The sequence below is a fragment of the Orcinus orca genome, chromosome 6 (assembly GCF_937001465.1).
Source record: "Orcinus orca chromosome 6, mOrcOrc1.1, whole genome shotgun sequence".
In the NCBI taxonomy this organism is placed as follows: Eukaryota; Metazoa; Chordata; class Mammalia; order Artiodactyla; family Delphinidae; genus Orcinus; species Orcinus orca.
In genome coordinates, this window is record NC_064564.1 from 98,291,233 (window position 1) to 98,306,398 (window position 15,166).

Sequence of the window (15,166 nt, forward strand, 5' to 3'; positions counted from 1 at the left end):
CTAAGCACTGCTTTCACTGCATCCCACAAATTTTGATAAGTTGTATATTCATTTTTATTTAGTTCAAAATATTTTAAAATTTCTCTTGAGATTTCTTCTTTTACTCATGTTATAGAGGAATTCTTTATATCCAAGTATTTGGGGATTTTTCATCCAAACTTCTTTTAACTAAAGAAACTTCAAAGATTGGTAGCATCCAGTATTGGTAAAATACAGATTAAAAAATGTTCTCATATATGCAGGACTATAAACTGGTATGATTTTTTGAAATGTATTTTTGTATTGTCTACAAAAGTTAAAATTTAAATGTACATTCCCTATGGTCCAGAAAAACAAAAAATTAGAAACCTAACATTCATCAAAATTTAATACTATTTATTAGTATTAAAGCTACGTTATGTTGCAGTAACGAATGAACCACAAAATCTCACCATAAACACCAAAAATGTTTATTTCTTGATCATGCTATACATTCATTATGAGTTGGCAGGGAGTTTGCTCTACAGAGTCACTCAAGGTCCCAAGCTGATGGGGACTTCACTCTCTTCATGTTCACATCTCTGTGCTTGGCCTTCAGGGGGAAAAAAGATCTGGAGAGTAGCACAGGGGTTTTTTACTTCCTCAGCCCAGAAATGACACTTGTCACATCCACTCACAGTCTACTGGCCAAAATTAGTCACATTGGACCTGCCTAACAGAACTTTAGTTTTCCCAGAGCCCAGGAAGGAGGAGAAAATAAGATATTAATAGGCTCTAAACATCTCTACCCCAACTACACAGTGAGGCAGATACATATTTATCAACCTTGTATCTATCTCTGTAACGTACTATCAAGTAAAAAGAACACCCACCAAATATACTATATATAGTTAACCTTATTTTGTGAAAAAGAAACATCTCCACGTTTCTAGATAATATTTTCAGATATTAAGTTCTGCTCTTTTATTCCTCCCCATTTCCTTCCTTTTCTTTCTTCCTACTCAAAAAGATCAAAGGCTCTGTGTTTCCTATCTTGAGGACAATGTGGCAGGATGACAGCAGAAGACTACAGACTCCAAAATCTAGATCTTTAGTCCAGAGATGCATCCTGAGCTTCATGTATCACAAAGGCACTTCCCTACTTCAAAGTTCTCCTCGGGTGGCTCAGATATTTCAAAATGTACTCAATATCTTCTTTCTGTAAACTTGCTCCTCATCCCATGTTCCTTAATCTCACCATATCACATCCCCATCTGTCCGGAGGCCAAGGTCATAACCTGAGGTATGACCTCATTACACAATCACTAGGTCCCGCACACCTCTCAAATCCTTCCACCTCCTTCTCTACACCTCCATGACCATCTTCATCTTTCATTAAAGTGACAACCTCTGATCTTGTCTTTTGCCTCCAGGGTTCCTCCTCTTCAGTTTATTCAGAAGCATAAATCAGACTGTGTCACTCCCTTATGTAAGTCCTTTAACTCATTCTCCATATTTCTCATCATAAAATGACTTTCAAAATCACTCAAGACACCATACTTACCGCCTTACAAGCCTCATTCTCACAGTCTCTACTGCCCTTCTTTCCAAAATGCATGCATTCTCTCACCAAGCATTTACGTGTCTTGCCTGGAATTCCTATCTACCTATGCTGGATTCATGTCCATTTCTCTAATGGGTTGTTTTGATGTGTCCTTGTTACCAAAGTGGGTTCACGTTCAAGAGCTTGACAGAGCCACACCTTTGTGCAATTCAGGCTCAAGGTGAGGGCTTTGAGAGGACAATTCCTGTCCTAATAGGGAGCCTTCCTAGACTCTCTTTTCAAAGGTAGTTCCTCTCCCCGCCTTCTCTATCTCTTTTATCTTCAATTTCTGTGTCGTGATAATTTCCTTCATAGCTCTTAATACAACTTGTAATTTACTTTTAACTTACTTATTTCTCTCCCTTATCTCCCTCACTCTTACTAAATTTCAAGCTCCATTAAAGATCTTGCGTATCTCCTTCACAGCAGTATCCTAAGGGTATACAGAGGGCCTCAAAAAAGTCCTTCTGGATGAATAAATTAAAGAACAAGTGATAGTAATAACAATGACAACACCTGATTATGGTCTTACAGTCCTCAGTCAAGAACCAGTTAGTAAATGGCACCCTATTTTTAGTTTTGTTCTAGTGATATGAATCATTAAAAGGAGGTGGAAAATATAAGATTATCTCATTCTCAAAGAATTTATAACCTAGCTTGCGATATAGGCATACTTGCAACAATGTAAACCCGACACAGAACAATCCATGTGCCTGCTCATGACCTCATTTTACCTATAACTTTTACTGTTCTGGGTTCTTTAAAGGAATTTTTAAATGTAATGCATCATACTGATCAAGGAACTCATAATTTGGAGGACCAAGATAGATAAGTACATATGAGGAATTATGAATGACAATATAAAGAATAGGTAATTAGATTCAAAAAGTCCTCTAGACAACAAATATTAGGCTTCCAATTTTGCCCGAGACACAGTTTCCTCATGTGTAACAAGGTTATCGCAAAGATCAAAATACAAATTATACGAAGTCTTCTGTAAGCTGTAGATAACATTACAGATTCAACATATGGTAATATTAAAAATCAAAATAAGTTAAACAAGACACTCAGAAAGCACAAACGTATTATTCAAAGGCGTTGCCCTTGGTTTTTCATTGTTCTTACTTAATTTTAACTGCAATATTCTTAAACATGAAGAGAAACCTTTATCAGGCTTGTGGAACTAAGGAGCATTTCTTGGTCAAGAATACCTTTCCTTGTGGCTCACATATTTTCTTTCATTTAAACAAGCAAGTATTAAATACTATTTAGCACTGTGCGATGTGAGGTAGAGAATACAAAGTGAAATAAGATTCCTTTCCAGAAAGAAAGATGTAAGTTAAGAGATAAGATGCAAAACAAGTAACAAACCTGAAGCCTGGCTCCCCTGATGCCAATGGGAAGACATGGAGAGTTGCACAAAACAAGACGTAAAATCACTTTGTGAAAGTCTGTTTGACAGGTAATGTGCTCAACAAATATCTGTGGTCTAGCTTCCATCCTACAGGAGAGATTCTTACTTTTTACTTTATTCATTTCTGTATTCCTTGAAATATTAAGTTTGTGTAGCTTTTATAATCACAAAACTCTCTCTCTCTCTCTCTGGAAATTGCATACACAGACACACACAACAACAACCACTTCAGTACTCTGGGAAGTATCAGCCCCCCACCCTGAAACTGTTGTTGTATAGAAGTTTTTAGGAATATGAAAAAAATAGTTAAAATGTGACTGACAAAATGAGAACAGATTAGTGGTTGCTAGGGGTCAGGATCGGTGTAAGGGAGATGAGTGTGGCTATAAAAGTGTAACAGGAGGGATTCCTGTGGTGGTGGAACTATTCTGTACCTTGCCTGTATCCATGTCAATATCCCAACTGTGATGTCATACTCTGGTTTTGTAAGATATCACCACTGGGGGAAACTGGGTTACGGGTATAAGGATCTCGCCATATTATTTCTTACAACTGCATATGAATCTAAAATTATCTCAAAAGTTTAATTTAAAAATAATAGCAACATTATAACCAACTGAATAAAATCAGAATCCATGAGCCCATACTGGTATAAATAAATGAATAAACAAGCAGGAGAGGACAAAGCTTTTTTCCACAGTAGACAGCTAACTAATACATTTTAAAAAGAAAAGAATTAGAAATTCATCATTTGGCAATCATCAGAGTAATGATTCATTCATCCAAGAAATATCAATGGATGCTAAAACTAGATGTTAAAATTTGATGAGAACAGAATATTTCCTACAAAAAGGGAAAAAATAGTTTTTTTCACAGTGGAGAAACCTGGCAGACTTCAAAAGTAATGAAAGTTAACATCACCAGTAATGGAACAAATCAACATCATGTGCTCCTTGACAGGATGCAGTGAGAAGCACCACAGCAGCATTTCTATGTTATTTTGCAAAGATAAATAATACGAATCTAATTATGAAGAAATATCAGATGAACCCAGAGTGAGGGACATTCTATAAAATGCATAGCCTGTGATCTTTCAATGACAAGGTCATGTAGGTCAAGAAAAGACTGAGGGACTGTTCAAGATTGAAGATGATTCAAGAGGTATGACAACTAAACACAACCAGTGACCCTCGATTGGATTCCTTTGCTACAAGGAACATTATTGGAAAAACTAGTTAAACTTGAATGCAGTCTGTGAATTAAGTGGTAGTTTATGTCTCAGTGTTAATTTCCTGATTTTGATGGTTGAATTGAAGTTATGAAAGAGAATGTCCTTGTCTGTCGGAATTACACAGTATTCAAGGATGATGGGGCATCACGCTGGCAACTTACAAATGGCTCAGGGAAAATGTTCCATAGATTCAGCAAACTCTTCTGTGAGTTTGAGATTGTTTCAAAATAAAAACTGTTTATTATAAAGAATGCAATTGACAATTTTCTCTGCAGTCTAGAGCTCAAGAGATCGTGGTGTGCCCAATTTCTGCTAACTCTTCCAATGAACATACAGTTAAATGAGGATAGCAATGACTGAAAATGCAATTCTCTAAATCAGGGGTTGGCACACTTTTTCTGTAAAGGGTCAGAGAATAAATATTTTAGACTTCGAGCGACAGTCTCAGCTGCAAGTATTCGATACTGCTGTTGCAGTACAAAAACAGCCATAAACAATACATAGCCCTAGTGAGTGTGACTGTGCTCCAATAAAACTTTAATTTATGGACACTGAAATTTGAATTTCATATAATTTTCATGTTTCACAAAATACTCTTTTTTCCCCAATCACTAAAATGTAAAACCCATCTTTAGCTCATAGGTCATATAAAACAGGTAGATTTTTGGCCAGTGGGTCTTAGTTTGCCAACCTCTGCTTTAGATTTGCAAATGGGTCTTTATCTGCCATATCACTAAACAGATGAGCAGTAAGTAATCTGTGAATATGAGCATCATCAATGTAAGAATTCGAGAATTTTATATGCAGACTATGCAAAGTACAGATGAATGTTACAGACTGAATGGTCCCTGCTTTGGAAGACTGATGAGCCATTCTGGCTCCTCGTTACACACATTTCTTCTGTCAGATGGTGCCTGAATCCAAGTCCATCCCAACACACAAACTGACCCCAAGCCTTCCTAGGGTTTGGGATCAGGTAAACTCGGTGTTAAAAAATAAGCAATTTGGTTCAAACGGTCTTAATGTAAAAATGTTCTGCTTACCTTGGTATAATGAAGGGACCTGATCGAGGAGCATTTCTACGGTTTTTATCTAGCACAAGTCACACTCTGGGTTTAAGAAGAAGGGCTGGAAACAGTATCAAAATTCCATTTCAGAAGCTGAGAGACTAATGGAATAAATGAGAAAGATAATGAACAATGGAACCTAAAGCAATAGCTAACTGGGAAAGAGGATGGGAAAACTGATAAGACTCACTAATTGTATAACGTTAGCTGAGGTTTTGAGTCTAGGAAATTACGGTTTCACTAAAAAAAAAAAAAAAAAAGCATGGTTAATTTGTGAAGAAGACTCCTGAGACATTTGATTTCTAACAATCTTACAACCACCTAAATTTAAAGGTTCAGTATTCTATTCCAAATACTCATTGAGACATTCATTTGAATAACCATTGTTATTTTTCCCGTCTTAGCAATATATTGAAAATACAATTAGCATATAACTAGAAGATACCTACCACTTTTATCCTGTTAGTCATTAAATCTAAAAACATAAAGACCACTGTAACTTTATAAACTCCTAGTGAGAGTTTTCTATAAAGTCATTGTAAAGTTTTTATAAAATCAGTTTTTCCAAAAGAAACTCACTCTAATAGTTATACTGCTGACAAGTGAAGTATTGTCCTAAGATGTTACCTCTCCTTTCATGCAACACAAACCACCACCTCTTGTACACTGGAAAGACTTATGACTCAGGTTGAAAAAAAAAGCAGTTCTGAGCTGGGGAAGCATATGGTGGCTTCACCTGTGAGTTCAGAAGCCCTTGTGGCAGGAACAGAAAAGAGGTCAAAGAATGCAGGCACCATGCAGTGCAAGGATGACTCTCCAACAAAAGAAACAGCACTGACCAGAACCACACATTAGCAAACACTGATTGAGAATGATTTATTAAAGTCCAATTAGTATGTTTTTAAATTTCAAATAGTCCACATCTCCTTCAGAATAAATGCGCGTGAGTAAAAGTCCAAGTTCATTTGGTTCCCTTCCACTATAAAATGCTCTGTATTTTGTGTAAAGTCTGTGCAAACACCTTTCTGCTAACCGGTTCCCCATATTCTTTCCAGTTTGGGCACTTGTTGAGTCTGCCCTCTGCTCAAATGGTGACCATGCACTGACCTCCTCCTTCCTAAATAACCATTCTTCTTCTGGACATCTCTCTCTCAAACATACTCCTGACTTTCGCACACCTGCTTCGTGACTGTGACTTTACTGGTTACTTATTACGACAAACTGGTGCAATAATTAGTTTACCCGGACAGTTGAACAGGTATCACCTAATATGGCGGCATCTGTGGGGGTGACCTTAGAGAATACACAGTATCCAGTCACATACCAACACGCTCAACCCATTTGCTACAGAAGCTATTTAATATGAAGATGATCCTTTATTCACTCGGCATGTTTGATTTCTTTGCATTGTCTTCAATTCTACACTAGAGTTGTGGCTACCGAGAGTTGGATCATCCATTGCTCAAATGAAATTTGGAATTGCTAGACATATTAAGTAGGGTATCCTGGCTATTTGTGGCAGTTGACTGTTTCTAGTCCATCTTGTTATATAAAAAAGTAACTCTCAACTAAAGTAACCACTGCATTTCCTTTGTAAAAAGGTAATTTAACTGGCTTTCCTCACAATTGCCACCTACATAGGGCAAAAGCAGGAAATCCCCTTTTATAAAAGGTAAGAGCATAAAAAGACATTTCACATTAAAAGAAAAAATCCTTCATGGGAATGTGTCCTAAGTAAATAATCAATTACATGGACAAAGTTTTATGTACATAAAATTTTTGCAACATTATTTATAATAGTGAAAATTAGACATAACCTAAGTAGTCAACAATACAGGAATGGTTAAATAAACTGAGTTGCATCCATTAAATGGAATATTATATAGCCATTAAAATTATGTTTTTGTAAAATTTTTAATGCCATAGGAAAATGTGGCAATTATGCAGTGGAAAAAACAAACTGGTTATAACACTGTTTACAGTATGATCCCAATTATATAAAAAGGTATATAATATACATATAGGCATACACAGGGGAAAAGCTGTTAATGGTGGTTACTTCTGGGTTGTGATATTATCAGTATTTTTTCTGAATGTTTTATACATTTCTGTATTTTTCAAGTTTTCTACAATGACTATGTATTATAATACAGAAAAACACAGGTCATTAAAAAATTCCTCTGATGAACTAATAATTAGAATGTACTTGGATATTATAAATATGTGGGAACAATACCACTGTGCTCATCTCTATAACTTTTATAGAGTACAACATATTCTTCTGATAATAAACTTACATTCCCTGTTTGTTTTATACATGTTACAACACTTTAATAAAAAAGGTAATATTGTGATTAGATCATTGTTTGTTTCATAACCTAAACAAATACTGGCTTTGACATCTAGGTTTTTCTATTTCCTAGAAGATTTAAAATTAATACCCTTTTATCTTTTTAAGTACAGCATACTGCATACATACATTACATGCATGCTTTCTAGAAAAGTAATTCTAATTTACAGTTTTCCTACATAAGGAAAAAAATGGAGTTATGATCGTTTAAAAACAGTCTATAGTCTTATCCATCACAAGCATGCTGATAGGCATAAACATGTTTATTAAATGAAATGTATCCTTTAAAAAGAAAAACAGGGAAGCCTGCATGTAAATGAAGTTGTGGATTCAATTAGTCAGAATGGATTCTGACTTGCACCAAACCACACAAAATCTTTTGAAGACTAGTTAGTGTAGTGTAAATGGACACTCCAGAGTCTGTTTATGAATTCTATTGCAAGGTCTCCACTTTCTACTTTCAAAACGAACGGGGAGTAGGATGAGGGATGTCCCATAAGCTAATTTTTCAATATACATCAAGTCTTGGTGGGTCTAGGAACAAATACTGCCATGGGTTAGTGTTTAAGCACACGAGTGTGTTTTTCCTCTCTCTCACACCTCACCCTGCCCGTGCCTTTGGGAAGGGGGAGGATGATCATCCCTCAGTAGATGATGGCCGCGTCTCATCTTAGTTAGTTTCCTTTCTAAACCACGGAGTGGTCGTTGCTGTGAACTCCAGCCAGAATGGTGTGGTTGACGGAGGACGCTGAGCGGTCGGAGCCTTCCGTGGGGCCGCTGGTGTTCTCGCTGCGCTGGCAGCAGAGGATCTGCCTGAAGGTGGCGCTCATCTCCTTGTCGCGGTAGGAGTAGATGATGGGGTTCATGGCAGAGTTGAACTCGGCAAGCAGAAGGAAAAACTTCTCATAGGCCAGAACGTCACACTGTGGGCAGCACACGTCAAGAAGTAACAAGACCAGTCCAGGAGTCCAGCAGATGATAAAGGCACCTGCGAGGACGGGGAGCGGGATCGGGAGGTTGAAAAAAAGAGAGAACAGAAAAATAGAATGATGAGGCAAACAGCCATGGGGTGACACGATTTCAGTTCAAGGTAAAAATACTGAGCTTCAAAGCCACCGGATCATCATTTGCAATAAAATGTTCATTTTCTGAAATAATCAGGAAAGGTTTTGACGATAAAATGAGCAATTGAATAAAATCTCATTAATTCAGACCTTACTAAAATTGAGTATTTCTGAGACACTGATGATGATTATTTTGAGCAAAACAGAGTTTGCTAAGCAACTGCGGTATGAAATCGAGACATCCTACAGTCAGGATACACACTTTGGTACTTATAAAAATACAGGTTTTTTTTTTTTGTTTTTTGAGGTACGCAGGCCTCTCACTGTTGTGGCCTCTCCCGTTGCGGAGCACAGGCTCTGGACGCGCAGGCTCAGCGGCCATGGCTAACAGGCCTAACTGCTCCGCGGCATGTGGGATCTTCCCGGACCAGGGCACAAACCCGTGTCCCCCGCATCAGCAGGCAGACTCTCAACCACTGTGCCACCAGGGAAGCCCCAAAATACAGTTTTTAATAGTATAAGACTGTTTTCAGGCAAAAGCACTGTGACAAACACCCTTTAACGTTTAGTTGAGGCACAGTTTCTGGATTCGGTTTGACTGGGCTCAAATCCTTGCTCTGCTATTTAACAAACTGGGCGAACTTACGCAAATTACTTTCCTTTTTTAGTTGATGTAGAGTTGATTTACAATGTTGTGTTAGTTTCAGGTTTACAGCACAGTGATCCGGTTTTGTGTATATGTGTATGTGTGTGTGTGTGCGTAGATACACATATATATGTACTCTTTTTCAGATCCTTTTCCATTATAGGTTATTACGAGATCCTGAACACAGTACCCTATGCTACGCCATAGGTCCCTGTGTTGGCAAATTAGTTTTTTACTTCAGTTTTCTCATCTGAGAAACAGAAATGATTCCATTTGCCTCATTTGGGGTGTGGCAGGAGTAAATGAGTGCCCAGAAAATAATCACCCAGTAAATCTTACCAGAAACAGCAGTAGCAATAATACTGTTATTACCTGCTCAGTGGCACGGGCCTGTTTGGAAATAGCAATTTCCAACAGTAAGATGCACATTTACTTTTATTTTAAGTCAACTATCACTTAAATGGTACTTTTCTATAGGCTTTACAAACATTAACTCACTTAATCTGTACTAAAGCTGTAGGAGATAGAAACTATTATCTCATCACCCAGAGGAAGAAACTGAGAAACAGAAAAGTAAAATAACTTGCTCAACGTCACGGTCCTGGAAACTGGCAGACCCGAGGCAAACCCCAGAGTTTCTGTTCTGCTCTTAAAGGCTGGCTCCAGAGTCCATGCTCCAGAAAACACTATGTTATATTCCCACTTCTTAAATTAATAAAATTAAATCTTTTAAACCAAAATTTTATGCTCTAGATGTTTCCTATTTAAATTCTCTTGCTTCCCCAACTCTTCTAAATCATGAATATTTTACTATAACTCTAAAGGGATGGAAATGCAAATGATGTTCTTAGTTCCAACTTATTTAGCTCCTGAAACCACTCACTTGGCTCCCAGGGGAAATGGAGGTTGTGAAATAGCATTAAAATCTACCACCGTATTACCCAGGAATGAGCTGGGGATCCTTGGCTAAGAGAACGTGAACTGGTGGGCACCATCATGTCCCATTACATCTTACGTGATGGGTCCCTTATGTGTAATTAGGCTACACAATGAGCAGACAGGGAGTAGGGATGATCCCAGAAGTGCATTTGAAGCTTTTGATTTAAATGGCACTGGCCTAGCTGAAGGCGGGCTTGGATTGGGGTCGTGAATTGGACTAGCCTCAAGGCATGAGTTTCACAAAATGTAAACAAATGAGATTTAGTCTCCAAACAGCCCAGTTTTGAATGTGAGCTTTCTTTTTTTGAAACTTTTCAGCAGGGAAATGAAAATAAAGCAAGGAGCAGAGTATCCCCATAAAGCTCTTTGTTCTAAACACAAATGTGTATTGGTTTTAAACTGCTGTTCGCTTTGAAGACTGGCCAAGGTGCTTCATTTTCTAATAAATACAATACCTTAGACTTTGCTTAGGGAGAAAAAAAAAATATTTCAAAAATCAGGAGATAATAGCCAAGGAGCTATTTGAACTTCAAGTAAAAATGTTAATAAAGCATTCATTCCAAGTCCTTGAATTTCCTTGCTTGAAAATCACTCAGAAAGCTAAACATAAAGGAAAATCAAAGGAATGCCTCTTGAGTTTCAGAAATAATGCATTATTCATTGAGAAGCTGGGAAGGGAATTATTCTCAGGATGGAAAATGCTTGGATGGAAAATACATGGTCCCATTATTCCATTTACTTGGAAACTAAAAACATGCAGGCCCTTCATGAATGGGAGAGCATTCTTTCAAGTCTCCTTTCCCCTTTCTTTTATGAAAGCCCTAGTTGAGCTCAAATTCAGAGCTTGATTAGATACCAGCAACATGCATCTCAATAGATTTATTTTAAATAACACGATCTTTTTCTCCTTCCAGGCAGCAGAAGGGAAGACCCTTATTCTCATGGATTTGCTCAAGCTGTCTGACTTTCTTCAAAAGTGGCAGAATTCAAATACAGTCATTTGTTGTTTATAACTTCTTCTAATTTTTAAATTCAAAAAGAGCAAGATTTTTGCGATAAAACCCATGATGGTCTCAGGAACTAGCCCAATGGGCCTTATCAACCCTGCCAGGAGCCTAGATTAGAGACAGGAAGTGGGGACACCATAGCCTGACCAGGAGCTAATACACATGGGTGCTTCACTGAGGAACTCCCCTCCCTTCTTCTTCATTAAAAGGAACTGTTTTCAGTAGTACTATAATTAGGCCCAACCACACCGTCCCAACACTCTGTGTTTGGATCTTCGAGACCTGATTGAGTAATTTAAGAGACTCATAGTACAGGCCTCAAAAATCAACATCTAAAATCAATCATACAGAGCTTTTCCTTCTCCCTTCCCCTCTCTTTCACAGAGGTGCCGAGGATCAAACTGACCAAAAGCTGAAGGTGGACTACCTCAGTGGAAAATGGGCCCTGGAAAATTCCAAGGTGATTAGGCTTCTAAACAATCGTGATTGAACATTATGAGATCAACTTTGCTCAAATCACGGATTTACCACCAAGTTTCTAAAAACAAAAACTACAACCAAGCCCCTTTAGTAAAAAGGAGCCAACCATAATCCAGTTGGGTCATAGAACTTGAGATGTGCATTGGGGACCCTTGATCTGTAACCTGTGGACAGATTACCAACACATAATCTGTAGAGACTCAAGTGCACACCTATAAGGCAGGTTGATAAGAATGAAAAGAACCTCCATCTCCACATCTGTAAAGTGGAGAAATAAGAGCTCTCTGCCTACTCCACAGGGTGTGGCGAGGATCAAATTGAGACAGATATGACACATAAAAGCCCTCTACACACTGCACATCTACCTGACTACACTACCTATTGCCATCACGGGAAGCATAATGTGTGTAGGCTGGTGTAGCACAGTTCCAGGGCAGATTTCTTCCAAGGCAAAATGTGGAAGCATGTTTTGGACCATGAAGACCTGGCATTTCAAAAAGTTCTGAGATGACACCATCCTAATGATAAGAGATTCCTAGGACTTGCAGTTGGATGTGACAAGAATAACAAGAAGGAAAAGAGAGGAACACAGAGAAGCATGGAAGCCCCAAATCATTTTGGAGTTTCTCATGGGTCAGCTCAGTACCTACCAAGATGATGAATAAGATAATGTGGTACTCAGTAGGGACAGTCCTTTAGGTAGTTTGTATATTTCTGGAACATTTCTGATGGACGAATCCCCACAGATCAAGGCATAAAACCAAGGATGGTATGCAATAGCATGAAACAAAGAGGAAGCACAAGTAGTTTGTGGTTGCTTATTGTAAAGTCAGAAGCAGAAGTAGCAGAAGATAAGATGTTCAAGACCGTGAAGACCTTGTACATAGCCTGGCAAAGATATTTGAAATTTTTCCAGTCTAGCATTTATTCTCAGCCCCAGACACATACTACAACGGCCTGCAAAACATATAAGAAATAATGATCTTCATCTATCCTTCCTCCCATGAGATTTTAATTTCATTGGCCTCATTGGCCGGAGTCTCATTTAATATACAATGAGAGAAGGGAAGAAGAAAATGATGTGGATAAAAATAAAGGCAAAACCATCAGATATTTCCAAATTCCAGAGGTGAAAGAAGAGCCTGAACACAAGCAGTGGCAATGGGAGAAGAGAGGTATGAAAGGATTGGAAAAGTATTTAGAAGATGGACTGCATGGAATGGATGAGAAAGATATGAGTCTAGAATGATTCCTAGATGTTCCATTTGGGTGACAGAAGGATGGTGCTACCTTCCACTGAAGGAAGAAATACAGGAGAAAGTATCAGTTGGTGTTCTCTCAGGGTAGGTGAGGAGAACACAGATGGTGCCCTAGGTTTTATTTATCTTCAGCTTGAGGTACCTGCATGACTTCAGATGGAGAGGCCTTAAAGACACCCTGATGGGCTCATGGCAATTTGAGTCCTTTAAGACTGTTTCTCAGTGGGCTGAACAAGAGTGGTTACATTTGGCATGATTTGCCAATATTGCAAGTAACATGGGGAGGAGAATAATCAAAATATATCTGTCGTTTGGAATAAATAGCAGAAGTCACCCTTCCTCGAGCGAGCTTCAGTCCTTTCTTCTACATCTGTCAAACCAGTCTGTGAGGGCCCTGGTGCCCACGAAGATGGAAGGAGAGATGCTGGAATGTGGATGCAAAAAGCAGTGAGGAAGGAGGCTGTTTTGGAAGAAGGGGTCACAGCTGCAGAGCAAGATCAGATTACCACACCTTCCCTGAAATCTACACACCCCCATCAGCTGAATAATGCTTACCATCTGGTCTCACAATTAGAGGCTTTTTTCTAGAGGGACTTTTTCCTAACTAGCTGAACTTTGCTTATATTTGGAACATAAGAACCAAAGTTAAAAAGAAAAAAATGTCTGACAGAGAAGACCTCAAGGGAGGGAGTCCAAGGTTTTTGATGAAAAAAACAGAAAGCACTTCCAGTCTGGTTGGCAAATTTGTGTTTTGACAAAAAAATCAGACATCTCACAGATCTAAAACGAGTCAAGGTAAATCCATGCTACACCGCTGCTGTGTCCGTGTTAATCTCTCCTTGGCCTCGCTCTTCTTGCTTCTCAAATGAGGATCTCAGTCCTCCCTACAAAATCAATGCATGTTAAACCATGTTAAGATGGGTCCCCGCCTCTCCTCTGCCCCCCTAAACATGTTTTCGGATTTCCACCCAGCTCTGTCTTGGAGTGAACTAACTAGAATAAGACTGGCTCACCAGAGCATTATTACCCACTAATATCTAAAAAACAATGCTACTCTAAATGCCTAACAAAGGTTTTTCTTATAAGCCCTTATCATTTTTAAGTAACAGATATATTTTAAACTTAAAATAATATATAATTTATATATATGCATACATACATATATACACATACATATACTATATAAATGTATATATAACAAATATGTATGTGTGTTACATACCCATACATATTCAAAACAGTCACTGCATCTTAGTGTCTTAAAAAAGACAACAAAAGAAAAGACAATGAGATTTATTTTCTTTCACACGAGACCCAACAAAAAAGGGATAATGTCACTTGCATATTCTTCACATAGGAGATAATTCACCATTCTCAGAACAATTAAATCTGTTTTGCCTCCTAAACATAGTGATTACAAAATTTTTCAAACACAGATTTCCCTCCCTTATTTTAAAAATGATCAATCTTAAATCTCACAGAAAATCAGTGTTGTCAGCCACAGTTCAACACCGTCTAACTGAGAAAATGATACTAAACTTATTGCATGACTGTGGTCTAGCTGTTACCAAAGTGATTTGAATAATACTTATCCCTTAAAGGATAAATGAAACTCCCCCTGCCCAGAATCTTTCCTTAGAAAAAGTTCAACATAAATGGCATTTGTAATTGGTTTTACAACATATTTAATTTTTCAGCTATGAATTAGGATTCTCCCAAAATGGTACAAGTCTAAACGACTACTGAAATCTGGCTGAAAATACGCACAGAAGATAGCTGATGACAGAATCCTGTGGATTTTATTCTTTGCAGTTCATGAACTACTGGATGTAGTAGTTCATGGATCGACAAGATATGTGTTACCCAGAAGACAAAATTCGAGGACAAAAAAACATAATGGAAATTTAATTTATAATTCATTATTTTACTAACAAAATGAGGGGCAAAATTAAAATTTAATCCAAAAGCATATTCAGAAATATTCTTGCAATCTAAAAATGTTTATTTAAAAATTATGTATGTGTTTGTGTGTGTGTGTGTGTATATATATATATATATATATATATATATATATATATATATATATATATACTTAATGGCTGAAAGACACAGAAAGAAGAAGAGCAGAAACTGTAAATATGATAGTGC

The 15,166-nt window shown here is 37.7% G+C and overlaps 1 protein-coding gene across 3 annotated transcripts in view; it reads right to left on the reverse strand.

Annotated features, from left to right (window-relative positions):
* Positions 1–427: 427 nt before the first annotated feature.
* LPAR1 (lysophosphatidic acid receptor 1) overlaps positions 428–15,166 on the reverse strand; it is a 170,299-nt gene continuing 155,560 nt past the window's right edge. For all 3 annotated transcript variants that reach the window (XM_004269342.4, XM_033427467.2, XM_004269341.4), the window contains exon 4: positions 428–8,611. In XM_004269342.4, the coding sequence (XP_004269390.1) occupies positions 8,310–8,611 (302 nt within the window). In that variant the 3' untranslated portion in view covers positions 428–8,309. The remainder of the gene's footprint in view (positions 8,612–15,166) is intronic.